The following is a 20752-nucleotide window of genomic DNA, read 5'->3' as shown; positions in this document are numbered from 1 at the left end:
TTAGGGTCTTGAATGCGAACCTATATAAGGGTATCCTTCTCAAGTTATTATGGAGCCATTACTTGCAGTAATGGACCCGGATACTTCAGAGGGAATGTTTGGCTGTGTTTTCATGTGCCATCAGAAGGCAGTAAGATAAGCAAATTGATACATAGTGTAATCACTTTTTCTTTTACCTTCATATTCTTACGACCAGTAAAACAAATCTGTGTTAAGGGTACGTAATTTTTCTAAAAATGAGTATTCACACGTGGAGTGTTCATAGTGACAAGTAGACCATTACCAGCAACTACATTTTAGAGCCTGCCTTGATGATGTCAGAAGCAGAGTTCTGCCTAAGCATTTGGGAAGCATGATGAAAGAAGGCAACAGGATTTTTATTAGCCATTGTCTAGAAATCTAGTCAATTATTTTCATTTTACGGAAGTTTTTTCTTTTTTTTAATATCTTGGAGGGTATATTAATAAAATTGTATATCAGAAAAATTTTTAACCACACGAAAATCTGGTTTAGTGTAAATATTGTTTGTTTTTTTGTTTTTAAAGAAATAATATTCATTAAAATCATTAATCAAAAAAGTTAATATGTGTACATAGAGCTATTCAAGCCAATTTGAAGGAGTATTCAATTAAAAATGTTTAACCCAAACACTGTTTTTCATTCCCCTCCCTAGGGGTCATCATACATGTCCTTACATAGATTGTGCTTATGAAAGCACCTGCATATATTAATTCAGTTCCCTAAACAATTTTGGTTCTAGTTTTTTAGCTCCTTTTAACATCATTACTCTTATGTCTGTCCATACATATATAACTGTAAGACAATATCAAGTGGAAATCCTAAGTCAATGAATATATGCACGCATTTTTTCATTTGTTTAGCAGTTACCAGATAGCTCTCCCAAGAGTGGGTCAGTTTACACATCTGTGAATTTTTATTGAAAATGCTTCTTTTCCCAAACCTTTCTCAACACTTGGTATTCTCAGACTTTATAAAAAAGTTTTCACAGGAATTCCCTGGCTGTCCAGTGGTTAGGACTCCAGGCTTCCACTGCAGGGGGCACAGTTTCGATCCCTGGTTGGGTAACTAAGATCCCATAAGCCACTAAGATCCCTCAAGCCGCACAGCCAAAAGAAAAAAAAAAGTTTTCATATTTTCGTACATGAAAAATATATTACTTTAAGTTTTACTTTAAATGCGGTTGAACATACTTGCATACTTTTAAAGCTGTTGATTTCTTTTTTATGTAAATTGCCTATTCCTTTCCTCTTGGATTCTTCATCTTTTTCTCACTGGGTTGTAAAGGTACTTTGTGTATTAGCCTTTATATTTGTGTTGCTAATTATATCGCAAATGATTGTTTATTATATACAATGCTAGCATTTTTTCCCCCGATTTGTCTTCTGTCTCTTGACTTTGTCTATGGTGATTATTTTACTTATTACTCAAATTTCTAAATGTCCTTAAGACTTCTGTTTTGGGTCTTACTTTAAAAGGATAAAAATTTCTGTGATATTTTCTTCTAGTACTTTCATAGCTTTTCCTTTCTCTTCATCCGTTTTTGTTGTTTTTATTGTTGCTGGTATTTAAAATACTCTGTCTTGCTTTTTGTTTTGACCTAGGTGCTAGTCCTATGGGAGTAAATGGAGGTGTAGGGGTTCAAACGTCGAATCTTCTTTCTGACTCGATGTTGCATTCAGCCATAAATTCTCAAAAGTAAGTTTTATCTTGGGTTGTGCCCTTTGTCAGATTTCAGACACTTGTTAGAATTCCTTGAGTTTTTTTAGTTTGCTTGATTTGAAGATATCCTTGATGAATGAAGACAAATAATATGTTTGAGTTTATTCTTTAGGCTCTCTATAACCTCTTTAGAAATTGTATCAATTATTTGGGGTAACTGACACCTTCCCACATACAGTAGAAAGTTCCAAATGCAGCTGCTTAAAAAACGAGTTTGCTCTATCCCAGTGTTAACAATTAATCCATTGCCCAGTGGATTCCCTGGGATAAGCTGTGTCAAAGTGACAACTTAGTCTTATAACACAAGACTTAGTCTTTTAAACACAAGACATCATCTACCCCTTCACACAAAGAAATGTTGTGGGTTTAACTCTTTTCCCTCACACAAGTACAAATACATACACACCATTTCCCCCAGACTTCTTTATGTGTAAATAGACTTGTCATAGTGTATTGGTCCTATTGCAGTCATCACTGTCAGCTCTACTTAAATGAGATCCTCCTTCTCCTACCCTTCTTCACTAAAACTATTTCACTCCTTTTAAAAGCCCAATGATGAGTGAAAATGCCAGTGTGGCCTCCCTGGGTCCTATGCCAACAGCAGCTCAACCATCCAGTACTGGAATTCGGAAACAATGGCATGAAGATATTACTCAGGATCTTCGAAATCATCTTGTTCACAAACTGTAAGATTGTCGGCTTGTCTTATTCATAAGGAGTTACCAGGTCAACATGCTACCAATCTGCCAGGCACTTAAACACAAGAGAAATATTACTGATTTTTCTATAGCCTGGCTGCTGCTGCTGCTACTTCTATGGCTTTCCTGCTTCCTATTCTCTGCTTCTCAACATTTTCACCATCATTTGTTAGGAGTTTTTCAGCCTTTAATGGTGTGTGAATGATTCTGCCTAGCAACAATAATCAATATATATTAGTTAAAAATTATTCATTTAGGGCTTAGGTGGTTGAGAGTCTGCCTGCCGATGCAGGGGACACGGATTTGAGCCCCAGTGCGGGAGGATCCCACATGCTGCGGAGCGGCTGGGCCCGTGAGCCATGGCCGCTGAGCCTGCGCGTCCGGAGCCTGTGCTCTGCAACGGGAGAGGCCACAACAGTGAGAGGCCCGCGTACCGCAAAAAAAAAAAAAAAAAAAAATTATTCATTTAATGCTATCTTAACAAAACTCATATTTTAAAAGAAAATCTAGGTCTTAGATCATTAGAATGGTAGAGGCAACACTGTCTTCTGTTGTTATCCTTGGTAAAGCTTTTATTGACAAATTGAATCTGTTTGGGTGGTCTCTCTGTGGTCTTCTGGTCCTCCAAATGTGCACATTGTAGTAGTATGTGAAATACCCCTGCACTGTTTGGTGTGAAGTTTATGTATGCCAGGCACACTGCCTCACAAGCACTGTCTTGTTGGATGAAAGAGGGGGAAGGCTTATAGAGTGGTAAAATGTAATGTGCCCAGTATCCTAAAGATAGAGCTCTGCCCTTACTGATTAGAGAGCTTATACTTCAAACAAAATGCAGCATTTTTTTTTTTTTCTTGGAAGAATCAGTCTTTTTTCATTTCCCTTACACTTAATAGAGGGATCTCCTTCAATTCATCCAATTTTGTATTGGCTTAGAACCATGTGGTCTGTCTTTTATCTTCTTATTTTTATGTTACATTGGCCTACTAATTCAACTTGAGCTTCATTTAGGAGTTCTCAAATGATAGCATCAATAATGGAATTTGACACAAGGAGAAAACTCTGAGATTTTAATACTGAATTAATAAGGAATAACCAAAACAAACTTATCTTGTGATCACAATAGATTATTTAGGATTGATCATCTGACTTGACGTTAAATGTTTATTATGTGCTTGCAAATTTTTTACTAATTCGGGTTTTCCATTTATTTCTTCTCCACTTGGTTATTTCAGGTATAATACACAACTGAACATGAGATGTCCAGATGATAAAATTAGTAGCTGACATCACATTTTGTCAACCTTCAGGAAAGTTAGTGCCAAGCATTTTGCAGGGAATTGCTAGAGAGCAAAAGACATTGAATTTAGCAGAATTATTATGCATTTTTGTTCCCTTCACTTCAAGTTTTTGATCATTTAAGATTTTGTAGAGATTATTCAGTTTTATTTTACTAAGCTGAATGAAGAGAGTAGAAGGATCTTAAGGCTGTTGGTACTTTGGCAAAGGTCAGGTTTTCTCACTTCCTTTATGCAAATAGCACAGTATAAGTTTTTTTTTTTTAATTTTATTTGTTTATTTATTTATTTTTGGCTGCGTTGGGTCTTCATTGCTGTGCACGGGCTTTCTCTGGTTGCAGCGAGTGGGGGCTACTCTTCATTGAGGCGCATGGGCTTCTCATTGCAGTGGCTTCTCTTGTTATGGAGCACGGGCTCTAGGCACACGGACTTCAGTAGCTGCGGCACGTGGGCTCAGTAGTTGTGGCTCACGGGCTCTAGAGTGCAGGCTCAGTAGTTGTGGCGCACGGGCTTAGTTGCTCCGCAGCATGTGGGATCTTCCCGGACCAGGGCTCAAACCCGGGTCCCCTGCATTGGCAGGCGGATTCTTAACCACTGTACCACCAGGGAGGTCCCACAGTATAAGTTTCTTGCTCTACGTTAGAGTGACTGGGACCAGAAAGTATTTTTATGGAGTCATTTCTTAATTCTGATCAGGAAAACCCTTTCATTACCACAGAGAGACACTTTCATTTTGGTCAGTAATTTATATTTGAAGACATCTCATACCTCATTTTAAAATTTTACCTAAAGTGTTCGTTGTATAAAAATGAGTAAATACTAATCAGGAAGACATTTAAAATACTGTGTACTTATATGGTGAGTAAAAAAATGCTGACATGATATAATAGTAGAAGGATTTTCTATTCCTAGTGTTCAAGCCATATTTCCTACTCCGGATCCTGCTGCTTTAAAAGACAGACGGATGGAAAACCTGGTTGCATATGCCCGGAAAGTGGAAGGGGACATGTATGAATCTGCGAACAATCGAGTGAGCGTCTGTTTTTTCCTACTCAAGGCAAAAGTGGACCTCTTCTGGCTGTTTAGTTTATTCCTCTTAGTTGCACATACACGGAATACTATACTTTAGAGGACACCCTTTAGCCATCCTGTCTTACTCTCACTGTGGAGTCACGATAACAAAGCAGTTTTCTTAAAGTGTACGTCAAGAATCTTACATTTTTCCTCTTAATAATACAGTGCACTCATGTGGCACTTTATCTGGGTTGTCCTTCTGTCAGCTAAAAAGTGGTTGAGCTGTTACCAGCTCTGTGCTATTTTCACTAGAATATGGTGAATCAGCTGCTTAGTATTTTCATCTCAAGTAGTATTTCTGTATCAGTTGAACCTTCCTCCCTAAATTGGCACTTTTTCAAAATGTAGCATATTCTTCCCACATGCTGTAAATTGTAAACCTACTTTGAAAAGTCATGCTTTACTATGTAGGTTCATTATATAGCAGCTATTCATATGATCATTCCAAACATGAGCTCATATTTTTAATGTTGTAGGAAAGTAGATTAGATTTACTCTTCTCCGTTTTCATTTCTGCCTACCTTTTTAAATGAAGCTAATGTCTGTTCTTAGTTCATTTTTTGTTACCTGATGGTAGTCCCCCTTTTTTCCTCATCTCTATTTTCAAAATTCAAAAAGGCGGAATACTACCACCTGCTAGCTGAGAAGATCTATAAGATCCAGAAAGAACTGGAAGAAAAACGAAGGACTAGACTACAAAAACAGAACATGCTACCAAGTGCTGCAAGCATGGTGCCAGTTTCCATGAACCCAGGGCCTAACATGGGGCAGCCACAACCAGGAATGACTTCTAGTAAGTGCTTTTTATTATATTTATTTTGGGGAGAAACTGAAATAAAACGGTACCTAACCAAATTCACTAATTTGCATTAGCTTGTGTAACTATTCTTGAGCTTTCAAATGACTCTTTTTTGCCTTTTCAAAGAAAATAATTCATTCTCTAGTAAAAACAGTAAGCTGAACAGTATATTGAAATTTCTGGACATGACTTGACAATATGGCATCATTTTTAGTGCCAAAGATATTATTCTGTCATAGTGACACCTAGGAAGTGATAGTCCACAGGTTTTCACTGATTTGCATATGGTAGGCAGCCAGCCAATAGATGTAGACTGAGCAGGTTCAAATGCCTTACTGGCTTTGATACATCCTAAACAATATGTTACTTACGTTGTCACACTTTCTTCCTGACCCAATATGTTCAAAGTCTAAGAACTGTTTATTTTTTAGAAGCAGCATTTGAAATTCATCTTGACAGTTTCAGCCTTCTTGACCTAATGAATTAACTGGATAGCCAGGATGATCATGCATTCCATTATTCATTTATTGACTCATTACTAGGTTCCAAGCAGTGAAATATGGTGTGGGTACACAACGGTGAGGAAAAATACAGGCTACTTAAATGATGTGTGAAAGGCTATGATAGGGAAAACCTATGTTTCTTGAGTCAGGGAAAGCTGGCTACCTATAGATAGTGCCAAATGAGCCAGCAGGTACCAACTCTTAGGCCATTAGTGGATTATAAGTGGGCTGAGAAATTCACCCCCCACAGGCCTTGAAGTAGTCAAATGGAGAACTTTTAGCAGCCTCATTTGTTAACTGCAGTGTTGTGCTAGATATATTTTCTCATTGAGCCATGATGTGAAAAGAATTGAGAATAGCATTTCTGGCAGAGGGAACAGCATACACAGAGGCCCCACTAGCAAGGGAAAATGCAGGTATTTTTTGAGTAGGTACGAGAACAATTGTTCAGAAACAAAGTCAAGACTAGAGTTGTGGACACTGCCTCAGTGCTAATGGTTTGAACTAGGGCAGTAACTAAGATACAGAGACAAGTAGACAAATTTGAGATACTTGGGTGTGGTTGAATTTACTTGAATTCTTCAGAAATTTGAGCCAAGTTAAAAGTTTATCAGATGTTAAACTGTAGTGTTACGTTAAAATAAAGACAGGATGGTACTGGTGCAGTAGGGTAGCGATAAATATTAGTGGAACTGAATAGCCCTAAGTATGTGTTTATAGACTGAGATTCCTGTCTTACCCCATACACAGGAATTAATTGTAGAAGAATCCAAATTTTTTAAACTATAAACCAAAAAATCAAAAGTACTACAGAGAATACTGAAGCAAATATAAAATGAAATGAGAAAGGTCTCTAAAGTAAATACTACCTGGTAGCTTTTTTTTTTAAAAAATGAATTTATTTATTATATTATTTATTGTTTCTGGCTGCGTTGGGTCTTTGTTGCTGCTTCATTGCTTTTCTCTAGTTGCAGCGAGCGGGGGCCACTCCTCATTGCAGTGTGCAGGCTTCTCATTGCGGTGACTTCTCTTGTTGTGGAGCACGGGCTCTAGGCACACGGGCTTCAGTAGTTGTGGCACGCGGGCTCAGTAGCTGTGGCTCGAGGGCGCTAGAGCGCAGGCTCAGTAGTTGTGGCACACGGGCTCAGTTGCTCCGCAGCATGTGGGATCTTCCCAGGCCAGGGCTCGAACCCGTGTTGCCTGCATCGGCAGGCGGATTCCCAACCACTGCGCCACCAAAGAAGCCCTACCTGGAAGCTTTAAAGAAAGAAGAAAAAAACGGAAGATACCATAAACATAATTAGTGAGCAAACCAAGGAAACTATTTTCATATTAAAGGTGCTAGTTTCCTTAATATACATTTAGAGTATATACATATGTATATTTTCATCATTCTTAGTTATTTCTATTTTTGTATTTGTTTTAAGAGCTGCGTGATGAGATAAAGTGCAGTGTAATATGTATTATTTAAAGTCAGTGTTCACAATGGGCTTGTATGCATAAAAACACATTATTGGGGTACACAGTCAAACTTGGTCACTGGATAGAATCTGTGGCTATTGTCTATAGAGGTATTCTTCATACCAATGAAATAATCAGGCTTGATCAAATAACAGCATATTAAATGCTGTATTAGTCTGTTTAAATATGAGCTTTTATATTATTGTCCTGTGAGTGCTGAAAGCACCCTGGTTCATAAAGAAATGTACTAAAACCATTTGGAGGCATTTTCTTGTGTTCCAGAAATAACATTTTCTTCAGGTTCCTGTCTACTTCATAGCTTTATTTTTTTGATATTCAGACTGAATTCTGTAAGTTATACTTTAGTTTTTAAAGGGGAATGGCTGCCTAAAAGATGCATTTCTAACCATTTCTGTATTCCATTCTAGATGGCCCTCTACCTGATCCATCTATGATCCGTGGCAGTGTGCCAAACCAGATGATGCCTCGGATAACTCCACAACCTGGTAAATTATGAGGGAAATCGGTGTACTTAACCATGGCTTTTTTTTAACAGAGTTCCTAGTGTATTACAAGATTACACCTGCCGCAGGCCAGCAGCAGCTATCATAATTACCTGCCTGAGAAATCAGAAAGCCTTTTATTAGAGTGGGAGCCCAGGGAGGAAGGAAGGGTGAAGAGCAGATTGGCTGACAGGTCAAGGGGCAAAAGACATTAAATGATCAAGCATCCATTTAAAAACAACTAGCCAAGATGAAATTTATTCCAGATTGTAAAATTTGGTTCAGAGACCATACATTCATTAACAGTGCCCTTCTGTGGCTGCTGTGAATTAAACAGAGATTCACAGTTGGAAGCAGGTGCCTTTATTTGTCCTGATACAGTGACATAGAATCATAAATAAGAACTCTTTTATTCTCCAATTACATGAAGGTGTTCAGATCTAATATTTTACACTTACTCACAGGTTTGAATCAATTTGGCCAGATGAGTATGCCCCAGCCCCCTATTGGACCCCGGCAAACCTCTCCTCTTCAGCACCATGGACAGTTAGCTCAACCTGGAACTCTCAACCCGGTAAGTTTGACCTCTGAGTAATCTTTGGCCTTTACTTGACATTTTTAAAATCCTTTTTTCTTTCAGAGAACAAATTCTCACACTTGCTTAAACAGCTAACTATACATAATTAATTCTTAACACTGATTTTTTTCCTATAATTCTGTTGTATTTACCCTTAATATAGACATGATTAAATAATTAAAACTAAACCATATACCACAATTAGGCAGAGAATACTAAAGTCCTTAATTTTCACCTACCTCTTTTACCTGTATGCGTTGTTTTTAGAAATTTATCCTACATAAATAATTCTTGAGATACTAAAAGGATATAATTTGAAGGGCTTCCCTGGTGGCGCAGTGGTTGAGAGTCCACCTGCTGATGCAGGGGACACGGGTTCGTTCCCCGGTCCGGGAAGATCCCACATTCTGTGGAGCAGCTAGGCCCGTGAGCCATGGCCGCTGAGCCTGCGCGTCCGGAGCCTGTGCTCTGCAACGGGAGAGGCCACAACAGTGAGAGGCCCGCGTCCCGAAAAAAAAAAAAAGATAATTTGAAGAAAATGCATATTAAGGATGCTACGTTATGTACTGTGTTTTAGGGAAAGGCCATAGCCTGAATGTACTGTAAGGGATTATGTTTAAATTACAGTACATCTGTAAATTGGAATGCTTCATAAGCAATAATTTCAGAATTTATATGATGGCATGAAAGGTGTTTACAGCTTTAAGTGGGAAAATCAGGTGTCTAAAGTATATTTATTATAGGATCCTGTATCGTTAAGGACTTTCTTGATTATAATTTATATAAAATAAACACTAAAAGAAAGATTTCCTTCCAAATACTGTTCATATATAGTCACAGTACTAGAAAGCTTGTAGGAGCAGCCAGTCGCCACTGCCTGGAGTCTCAGTGTTGAGTAGTCTGCATACTTTGACACAGTCATCTCTCTTCCGTAATGCTTCTCTTCCCCAAACACAGAACCTACCCAGGCAGGAAACTGTCAAGGGTGATGGAGGGGCAGTTGCCTGATTTTAGAGCGTGGAGAAGATGGCCTCTGAGCATCTCACTGCTCCTTGTGCAAATTCTAAACCTGTCATCCAGCTTTCAATATTGTCCCCAACCCTTACCCTGCCTCTCAGAGTTAGTTAGTACTATCAATTGTTCAGCCTCTTTGGAGTTGTCTAGCACCAGTCTGCTGTATTTAATGAGGGGTCTTATTCTTCATTTTAACCTATGAAACAAATACCTTTCTTAGACTTTGAAGTTCTTGGCCTTTGGTATCCATAATTACTCACTATGGAGTCTTATAGTTTGTGCTTTAACAATACCGCCTACGTAAGCAAAGACCTCATGAAATTGTGATTCGCTCTCCTCACTTATAAAACAAACGGAGTGTATAGGCAGTTACCTATGTGCCTCGTTCTAGATGCATTTGTGCAATTTCTTGACGGTGGGCTTAGGTAAGCTGTGAGGCTGTTCTCCATTATCTTGGCATGAGCATCAGCTGTTGTAGCACCACTTTCTTCCTTTCCTACCCCACCCTCCCCATAGCAGAGCCAGAGCAATTGGTAATTCCAGCTATAGTAGAATAACTGAAAAAAAGCAATTTGGTGCTCTGTGTTTTTTTGTTTTTGTTTTTGTATGTGTGTACAGCCTATGGGCTATGGGCCTCGCATGCAGCAGCCTTCCAGCCAGAGCCAGTTCCTTCCTCAGACTCAGTTCTCAACACAGGGAATGAATGTAACAAATATGCCTTTGGCTCCGTCTGGCAGTCAAGCACCAGTGTCTCAAGTATGTCTCACAAATGGGTTTTTTGTTGTTGTTGTTTTTTTAAACTTGTTTCCGTGATTCCTGGAACTTCTTAATTTGGGTTTTTACAGAGAAGGGTGACAGCAAATAATGGGTGGAAATAGATGATTAAGCTTTTAATAAGAACAGTTATGGACATGGTATTCTGAACATGAAAGGATTACTAAGTCTACTTAATTACATACTGTATTGGTTGGATTTTCAGTTCTGTTCTGAATTGCGTCTTATGTTTTTCATTTTAACAGGCACAAATGTCCAGTTCTTCCTGCCCTGTGAACTCTCCTATAATGCCTCCTGGGTCCCAAGGGAGCCACATTCACTGTCCCCCTCTCCCTCAACCAGCTCTGCATCAGAACTCACCCTCACCTGTACCTAGTCGTACCCCAACCCCTCACCACACTCCCCCAAGCATAGGGGCTCAGCAGCCACCAGCAACAGCAATTCCAGCCCCTGTTCCTACACCTCCAGCCATGCCACCTGGGCCACAGTCCCAGGCTCTACATCCTCCTCCAAGACAGACGCCTACACCGCCACCAACGCAACTTCCTCCCCAAGTGCAGCCTTCACTTCCTGCTGCTCCTTCAGTTGACCAGGCGCAGCAGCAGCCTCTGTCCCAGCAGAGTACAGCAGCCTCTGTGCCCACCCCGACGGCACCACTGCTGCCTCCGCAGCCGGCAACTCCAGTAAGCAGAGACGGGGCTTTAAGCAGGATCGTGTCAGCTGTGCTGTAGTTTTACACTGCTTCTGTGCTGTTTCTTTATTCTTTTCTCCCTTTTTTTTTTTTGGCCGCATTACATGGTTTGTGGGATCTTAGTTCCCCAACCAGGGATCCTGGCCCGGGCACACGGCAGTGACAGTGCCGAGTCCTAATCACTGGACCGCCGGGGAATTCTCTGTGCTGTTTCTCTTCTGTGTTGTTTCTTCTCTTATTGTTGTCTCCGCAGTTAGACTAGAATCTGTTTATAGTTACAGACCTTCTTTCTCTTTTTTTCTTGCTGTCGTACCTAACATAGGAGGAGCTCAAAAGATTTTGTTTAGATCGTATGTTGACCATGGTCATGTTGTATTACGAGGCTCGAAGGCATGTAAGGAGAGGTGACAAAGGGAGAGCATCGACAGTACATTTAATACCCCACGTGAATTTTACAGATATTTAAAGAATCTTTTCATACAGTCTGAACTGATGTACTCAAGAGCAAATGAACAAAATCATCGATTTATGAGTGTCTGTGGTACTAGCCAAAGTTAGAAAATTCATCATGTAAGAGATTAGAAAACTATGGGCCTGAAACAAACCGGTAGCTTCCTTGTGAAAGGCTTGTTATCTATATAGTAGAGATCCAAATGCACATTTAATACTTGCATTCTTACTAATAGAACTCTATGTGTCACAATCTAAAACTTTCTACTTGATCACTGATACTAATATTTCAGTTCTCTGTCATACTGGCAAGCTGAGGATCCTCATGAGTTATAGCTACTTCATAAAACATTGCTTATCCATGACTGGTTCATCTTAGCTTCTGATATGTAAGGAAAGGCAGGATGCAGAAAGGAAACTTAATTCTATGTAGGATAGTTTCTGAAAATACTAATTTCTCATTATGAGATATCTTATTGGAAGACTTAGGGGAAAAACAGAGATTGCTAGTTATCCCATTAAAGTGTGATGATTCAAAACAGCTGCTTATTGTGGGAGTTCATAATATTCTCTCTACTTTCCTGTACATTGAAACCTTTTCTAATGAGAAGTTTAAAAGAAAAGAATGCCAGTCATCCTTGTTCTCTTTCCATTTTTCTATAAACATGAACTCCTCTGAGGTAGTCATTTCTGAAACCCCCCTCCCAGGCACACTGCCACAGAATGAGTTACTGAAGAAACAGTTGCCTACTCTTCTATCTGCAACCAACCAACCTATATTTGCAAGTCCTCAGTCTCCTATTCTTGAGTGTAATTTACTTCAAGGGGGCGAAATAGGTTGAGTAAGTGAAAGCACCATCAGTGGGTGTAATGACACTAGCCTAAAGATAGGTAGTTAATCATGCCATCTTGTTGTGTGTAATAGGCAAACTTTTTGTTTTTCCCCCTCTTTCTACCCAGCTTTCCCAGCCAGCTGTAAGCATCGAAGGTCAGGTATCAAACCCTCCATCTACTAGTAGCACGGAAGTGAATTCTCAGGCCATTCCTGAGAAGCAGCCTTCACAGGAAGTGAAAATGGAGGCTAAAATGGAAGTGGATGCACCAGAACCAGCAGATACTCAGCCAGAGGATATTCCAGAGGTGAGAGTAGGGCAGTTACTGCTGTTTTTTGGTTAGGACCTCTGTCTAGGAACTCAAACATGTTACAGGAAAGTATTCTATAATTAGGTCTTATTTTATTGATTTCCATATGAAAAAGGGTCTTCAGCTACATCCACAGGGGAGAGTAAGTAAGATAATGATGTTATTGCTTCTCAGTTACATGTCTTTAGAAAACCAAAAATTCCTACCTTGCCTTTTAGACTAAAGCAGAAGACTGTAAAGTGGAACCTACAGAAACAGAAGAGAGAGGCACTGAATTAAAAACTGAAACAAAAGAGGAGGAAGACCAGCCAAGTACTTCAGCAGCCCAGTCATCTCCAGCCCCAGGACAGTCAAAAAAGAAGAGTGAGTCTCTTAGGCTCTGTGTTTGTGGAGACAGAGTAAAAACCAAAGACCTTAGTAGAGTGAGATTGGATTTCTTGGGCCTTGGAATTGAATTTTAATGTGATTTCATTAAGCTTGGAGCCCTTGGCCTGGTCTCTTCATTATTGCTAATGTTGGAGAAGAAATTTTCTTTCCTTTAGGTATATGTGCATCCTACAGTCACTGGGTGGCTAACAATTTCTCAAATTTATCTTTGTTAGAGGACAGAAATTATTAAATAATATTCTTGACTAAAATGCAGGAAATAATAGCAATAATAATATTTTTTGTTAACCTGCTGTGCGCCAGGCACTGTGCTACAACCTGCCGTGTCTCATCTAAGAACTTCACAGCCCCTCTGTGAGGTTACTGATCACTGTTTTACAGGCAGGAAAACTGAGGCTCAGCAAGGTCAAGTAACACTTCCCAGCTCACTCAGCCCAGGCAGGCTGATTCAGAGTCTCTGCTCTGAACCACGCTACTGAATATTAATGAGTCAAGCCAAGCAAGCAGCAATGCTTAGCAGAGAGTGTTAAACAATTCCCACAGAAATTAGTTTACTAACTAGTTTAGGACTGGAACTTCTCGTGGCTCTAGTGACCCCTTCAATGGCACAGGTAGGACTTATCTCAAAGAGGAATCTGCTGGCTCCTGAAGATGACGTATACAAAAGTGCTCCATGAATACAATATACTTTAAAATGATGGGGTTAAAAAATTATTTTCATTTAAAAATAAGGTTGTTGGGACTTCCCTGGCGGTCCTGTGGTTAAGGCTCCACGCTTCTACTGCAGGGGCATGGGTTTGATCCCCCGCGGGTCGGGGAAGTAAGATCCTGCATGTGCATGGCATGGCCAATGAATGAATGAATAAATGTTTGTTATATATGGAGATGTTATTTTGATCTAGGCTGCAACAAACCCAATCTTAATATTAGGAATCTGCTTTTAAAACAGCTAATCTCACAAATTTGCTCAAAGCACAACAAAGTATGAGACAAAGAAGATTCTCCCGTCTGTCTGATTTTTTTCATGTCAGCCCCCACCATGTGGTGAAAAAATACTCAAGGTACTGACAGATATACCCCCTTGAAGATAAAATTAATTTGTAAATAGAAGAAGTAATAAGGCCTCTCTGCTCAGACTGATTCAAAGCTCGAACTGGACCCTTAATGGCCAGCTTCTTAAATGGTAGTTTAAATTAATTCCATTTGGGACATGCCAGCAAATCTTTCCTGACTTTTGGGAAACATACTGAGAACACATTTGAGCATAATTTGATCAACTGAGTCCATCATTCTGGCAATAACAATTTAGTTCTTTCTTTAGACTGGAACCTAACGTTTGCCATTAAAATAGTAAATACGTCTTCTGCTGAAGCTCTAAAACATCAAACATTTCAAAGGACTCTTGGCCTTCAGTGGCTCTGATTCCTTTGGCGATAAGACAATACCAGGTCTAATTTCTGACTTGTTACATGCTGATACCAGGAAGGAGGGCTTCTTCCGTTCTTGCTTCACAGCATCCCCCGCCTGTCGTATCTTTTGGAACATTCTGACAAGTCTTTTCATAAATTTTTGGAAGGCTTAGCATTCTGTTTCTACTTGGTCAAGACTATCTTAACTGGGTTTCTGACTGAGAAATTATCTGAGCCATGAAGGGTATTTAAAGGTGACTAGACAAGATGGATTTTTTTTTTTTTTTTTTTTTTTTGCGGTACGCGGGCCTCTCACTGTTGTGGCCTCTCCCGTTGCGGAGCACAGGCTCCAGATGGGCAGGCTCAGCGGCCGTGGCTCACGGGCCTAGCCACTCCACGGCATGTGGGGTCTTCCCGGACCGGGGCACGAACCCGTGTCCCCTGCATCGGCAGGCGGACTCTCAACCACTGCGCCACCAGGGAAGCCCCTCGACAAGGTGTTATAAAGGATCTCTCTGAACCAGGAAATAGAAACACCCTTAGTGATATTTCATGGGGATAAGGTAGAGAATTTTGTGTTTTCTGAGCCTTGAGATATATTTTATAGTTTTGACTTGAACCTTTTTTCCTCTTTTGCTTAATTGGTAACTAATTTCAAATATACTCTTATTAAGTTTTCAAACCTGAAGAGTTACGACAGGCATTGATGCCAACATTGGAGGCACTTTACCGACAGGATCCAGAATCCCTTCCCTTTCGTCAACCTGTGGACCCCCAGCTTCTAGGAATCCCTGTAAGTATGTGGTGGTACTTCTCTTTTCTTTTAAAATTTGTTAACAGCTTTATTCGGATACAGTTCACATATTGTACAAATCACCCATTTAAAGTGCACAGTTTAATGGTTTTTGTGTATTAACAGAATTGTGCAGTTATCACCACAGTCAGTTTTGGATGATTTTCATCACCCCAAAAAAGAAACCCCATTTCCATAAGCAGTCACTCCCCATTTCCACCTACAGCCCCTACTACCAACCAACTGCTGGTCTGCCTTCTGCCTCTGTGGATTTGTCTCTTCTGGACATTTCATCAAAGAGAGTCTTACAGTATGTGGTTCTTTGTGACTGGATTCTTTCACTTAGCGTAATGTTTTCAAAGTTTGTCCATATTGTAGCACAAATCAATACTTCATTCCTTCTTACAGCCCAGCAATATTTCATCATATGGATGTGCATACATTCTCTTTATCCATTTATTAGTTGATAGACATGTGGGTTGTTTATACTTTTTGGCTGTTGGGGATAGCACACCTGTGAATGTTTACATACAAATTGGTGTGTGTATCTTTTTATTTCTCTGGGGTATATATCTAAGAGTGAGATTGCTGGATCATATGGTTTATTTATTTTTATCACTTGAGTAGCAGTAGTTCATGATAGGAAAGATAGATCCAAATTAGCTTCATCTGCTTTTAAAGTTGCCTTTATACACCAGGCTGCTGGGAGGTTTCATTTGAGTATTTTAAGTTGTATTGGATAAGTCATTGGAGTGCTTCGAGGGGCAAAAATGTGTTAGAATCTTTTTTTTTTTTTCCTATATTTTTCTGTGGCCTTAGACAGATCACCAATATTTTCTGGGCTTAGTTTCATCTGTAGGCTGCATCTAGTACTAAAATGTGAAGGGTCTTTGATTTCTTGGTCTTTTAAGTTGATCACACATGTACTATGGTAAAGTATCTAGAATCGCTCCTGTAGACGATCAGCTTGCTCCTACAAAATCTAGAGTAGTTGTTATTCTCTCTGCCCCTGGCTGCTTCATATCTCTGTAGACTAATGATTTAAAAAAGTGATGGGCATCGATCATTTCTTTGGAAATACAGACACATCAGAGACTCAACATTATCCAGAAAATTTATAATGATTATAGCAAGATATGCTGTGGACCTTGAATATAGTGAGACTTTTGGATAATGTTGTTTGGTGTCACTTGTCCTTCTAGGATTACTTTGATATTGTGAAGAGCCCCATGGATCTTTCTACTATCAAAAGGAAGTTAGACACTGGACAGTATCAGGAGCCCTGGCAGTATGTGGATGACATTTGGCTTATGTTCAACAATGCTTGGTTATATAATCGGAAAACATCACGGGTGTACAAATACTGCTCCAAGCTGTCTGAGGTCTTTGAGCAAGAAATTGACCCAGTCATGCAAAGCCTTGGATACTGCTGTGGCAGAAAGGTAAGAAATGTTTGCACAGATAAGAACTGCATGGAAAACTTGCCAGTTAGAATCCTGAGTCATCAAATTGTAAGTTCATCTTGGATAGGGACTTGGTCGTATTTACCTGTGGTGCACAGGGCGTGGCATATACTAGTTTTCCTGTACATGGCAATTCACATTGAACTCCTCTTGTCCTCTTCAGTTCTTTGGTAAATGGTGGAAGGATATGACTGTTAAGCTTACCTCAGAGTGGTGGAATAAAACAGTAGCAAACAAGATTAGTTTTAGTTCAGTGAACTGTCTTGGAAACTGAAATAACCCATTATAAGAGACATAATGAGAAGTAAGGCTTCACTAACTTCTGTTTCTGATTTACTTGCCAGTGTAAATATTTTAGCTTGCCCTTCAAACCATATTTAACAAATGGTTTCTTTTGCAGTTGGAGTTCTCTCCACAGACACTCTGTTGCTATGGCAAACAGTTATGCACAATCCCTCGTGATGCCACTTACTACAGTTACCAGAACAGGTAAGCTCGACCTGTGTGGACCATGGTCAGAGTGTCCGCGTGTCCAGGGAGTGCATGCGGATGGACCAGCACACATACAGTCATGGTTCATGTGTAACTTGCTTGAAAACAACTGTACAGCACAAGTTCTGGTATCAGTTTTCTGGGCCCTTATTTTTATAAGGCAGGAACCCACGGCATTAAGAAGTTAAGCAACTTTATGAGTTGGTGGCATACCTGGGATTACGTCCCAGGCCCCATATTTTTTTCCCACTGTCCTTGTATAGCTCACCACAGCCTCAGGCAAAAACAAAAAAGTTTCAAACTAATTGGTCTACTTCCCTGTGAAATTGCTGCCATCTATTGCCATTCCCAAAACCACCCAGAAAACTTTAACCAAAAGTTTCCTAGCCAGCTGTATCTTTTAGGAAATGTTTCCTTTTTGTGTGCAGCTGATACCTAAGTTTTTCTTGGAGTATGTAAAAACAAAGGATCCCAGGGTATTTGCTTTGCCTCTGTTGGGCACATTAAAGAGACCTCTGTACCAGACTGTTCCTTACAAAAATTTGCATATGACCATGGACGGTAGGCTTCTAATAAATTAGACACTTCTGCCTTATTTTCTCCTGCTCAAATAAGGGCTGTAATCACACAAATTGGATTTGCTAATCTATCTTAATCATGATTTGTCTCTTATTTTGTGTAATCAGCCAACAGTATAGCTGGCATGGGATGTAAATAAAAAAGCAAGGCTGGACAGTCAATACTTTGATGACCCAAACCCATGGTGGTCGTTTTTTGCTGAACTTGTGTGCTACAGATGTATTTCTAGCTTTGAAAAAGTCACTTAAGCTTTTTGTTTTATTTACAAAAAGTTAGGTGCACTCCCCTAATGCTTTGTAGTCATAAGAATCTATAGTGTTTTACTCCTTAAAACCTAGGAAAAGTGGGGGTTCAAGTTGTTCAAGAAAGCAAGTGACTGGGCTTCCCTGGTGGCGCAGTGGTTGAGAGTCCGCCTGCCGAAGCAGGGGACACGGGTTCGTGCTCCGGTCTGGGAAGATCCCACATGCCACGGAGCGGCTGGGCCCGTGAGCCATGGCCGCGGAGCCTGTGCGTCCGGAGCCTGTGCTCCGCAACGGGAGAGGCCAGAACAGTGAGAGGCCCGTGTACCGCCAAAAAAAAAAAAAAAAAGCAAGTGACAGCTGGCATGCTGTAATCTCATGCTATAATCTTGGCATTTATGTACCTTTTTTGGATTTTAAGCACCAATCTACAGCGCCCAGGAATATATAATCATGTATCTGCATACACCACTGCCTTTTCCCTCTTCAACTATGTCAGTTGGTGGCTACAATCAGTGTTTAACTGCTTGTGCAGACTTTTTATTGTACTTATGTGGCTTCCTTGGGATCAAAAGGAAATTTGGGGTGTTTTTTCAGACCACAGTTGTTTCTAGATGATTGTTTCCTGGTACTGTATCCATAGTGGATTTTTTTCTTTGGAAGTGGGGAAGGTTTTTTCTTTGCTATGTTTAGGTAATAGAGTAGTAGTTCTTCTCTCCACAGTATATTTATCCTACTTTCGATTATTTGCATCAAGTAGCATAAATTACTAAAATGAAAGGCTGTAGGTCTGTGTGAGACTTGCTTGTTTTATTTGCTGTAATCATTTGCTACTTGTGATCCCATTGAGATATTTAATGCTAATCTGTGCTTTGCCTTGGCTTTCTGCTTTGTGTTGTCTTGTCTTGCTTTTATGTTTTTTGTTGTCCTGCAATCCCTCATTTCTTCGTTTGTTTTGTGTTTTTTTTTTTCTCCCTCATGCTTGTCGTTGTCTGCACTTGGCTTTGATTGCAAAAAACAAAAACCAAAAACAAAACCCAAACTGTGGTGCCCATAAATCTGCATCATTGAATGTCCTTGTCGCCGTTGATGACCTGCTCTCTGCTCCCGTCCCCCTCTTGGCCTGCTGTGATTGGTGGCTTCGTTGCTTGGCTTGGGCTGTGTTGTGTGAACGGAACAGTTCACCCCAGTATGGCCTTCTTGCCGACAGGTATCATTTCTGTGAGAAGTGTTTCAATGAAATCCAAGGGGAGAGCGTTTCTTTGGGGGATGACCCTTCCCAGCCTCAAACGTAAGTAACTATATTATTTTGGAAAGTATTCTCTTATTTCTCAGTTTGTTGTCAGGTGATTATGCTCAGGCTTCTAAGTGGTCTTGGGTTATGCTGTCCAGTATCGTATAGCCACAGGTAGCTATTTAGATTCAAATTAATTCAAAGTAAATAAAATTTAAAATTCCCAATTTCAGTAGACAATCTGTGGCTAGTGGCTGCCATATTGGTCAGCACAGATAGAGAATATTTCCATCACAGCAGTGAGTTGTGTCGGTACTGATCTAGGGAATACATCAATATTGGATGGTCATTTCAGATATATTTCTTCTATAGGGAAATAATCAGCTTCTCCTAAAAAGTGAAAGGCTGTAGTGCAACGGAACTTCATTGTTAACTGTTTTGAGTTTGAGAGGAATTGAACAAATATAACCACCTTACAGCCTTCTCATAAAGGTTAACGATACCAAAGTCATTATAATCGTCAGTGTCATTTAACATCATTAGGGGTTTAGGAGTTTGTGAGAGTGATTTATTAGAAAGAGACTTGGTTGGACATTCACAATCTCGCATGCTCTTGTGGTTTGGTAAATGCCAAGAAAAATTTTTAAACATAGCCTAAACTGCCTCATAGTACTTCTGATCTCTAAGATTTAGTTTACACACACAAATTTGGACTGTTTTAGGAAGAAAGAACTATTTGGTGTCCTTTTAATATTCTTCAGCTTCTTTTCCGGTTTAACCTATAATAAACAGTCAATTCAGAACATTTCCCCAAAAAGTATGGAATTGTTATGTTACTAGTAAAAACAGGGCTTCTGAGAAAAACTGGTTAGTGTTTTCAAATTGGGTTTTCAAGTTGTACTTTTTCTTCAGTCACCATTGACATATAATATAGTGGGGTCTGGTACTGGTCTTGGGGTAGATACTGGGTCCCCTTGAACCTTAAGAGATTTTTCTGACCTTGGCTAAACCAGGGAAGTCAGATCTGATGCAGCAAAGGGAGGCAGCCTTACCATGGGTACTACTGAGTGGCTTACCACATGTTCTGTACCTTAGGACAGCACCACTCTGACTGTGAAGAGTGTAGAAACCCCTCTTGCAGTTCCTCAGGTCAGCAGTGAGCCTGGGAGTATGCGGTACTAACAAGTTCCCAGGTCCTTCTAGACTGCTGGTCTTTAGAACACACTTTGGGTAGCAAGACCTTAGGCCAGGTAGCGATGAATCTCTAGCCTGTAACTAATAGAAAACAGTTTAAATGGGGAAATGTCCTCATTTCTAATTTTTGTGAGGTAGAGTCACAGTAGTCGAAGTTGGGCCCCCTGCAGTTTGTTCTAGGTGGAGAATAAGGCTGTTAGCTCCTGTATTTGTGAGGCTATGAGCAGTGTGGTAGGCTAG

General features: G+C 40.0%; 1 protein-coding gene across 1 annotated transcript in view; it reads left to right on the top strand.

The window, feature by feature from the left end:
* EP300 (E1A binding protein p300) overlaps nt 1-20752 on the top strand; it is a 73827-nt gene that overhangs the window by 35750 nt on the left and 17325 nt on the right. Inside the window, exons 7-20 of the mRNA XM_060164565.1 lie at nt 1623-1716; nt 2289-2426; nt 4646-4763; nt 5426-5600; nt 7999-8076; nt 8538-8647; nt 10283-10420; nt 10684-11121; nt 12540-12719; nt 12941-13085; nt 15193-15311; nt 16514-16753; nt 17175-17263; nt 19295-19375. Of these exons, the coding sequence (XP_060020548.1) occupies nt 1623-1716; nt 2289-2426; nt 4646-4763; nt 5426-5600; nt 7999-8076; nt 8538-8647; nt 10283-10420; nt 10684-11121; nt 12540-12719; nt 12941-13085; nt 15193-15311; nt 16514-16753; nt 17175-17263; nt 19295-19375 (2143 nt within the window). The remainder of the gene's footprint in view (nt 1-1622; nt 1717-2288; nt 2427-4645; nt 4764-5425; nt 5601-7998; nt 8077-8537; nt 8648-10282; nt 10421-10683; nt 11122-12539; nt 12720-12940; nt 13086-15192; nt 15312-16513; nt 16754-17174; nt 17264-19294; nt 19376-20752) is intronic.

The sequence above is a fragment of the Lagenorhynchus albirostris genome, chromosome 11 (assembly GCF_949774975.1).
Source record: "Lagenorhynchus albirostris chromosome 11, mLagAlb1.1, whole genome shotgun sequence".
NCBI lineage: Eukaryota > Metazoa > Chordata > Mammalia > Artiodactyla > Delphinidae > Lagenorhynchus > Lagenorhynchus albirostris.
This window is presented reverse-complemented; position numbering and strand designations above follow the sequence as displayed.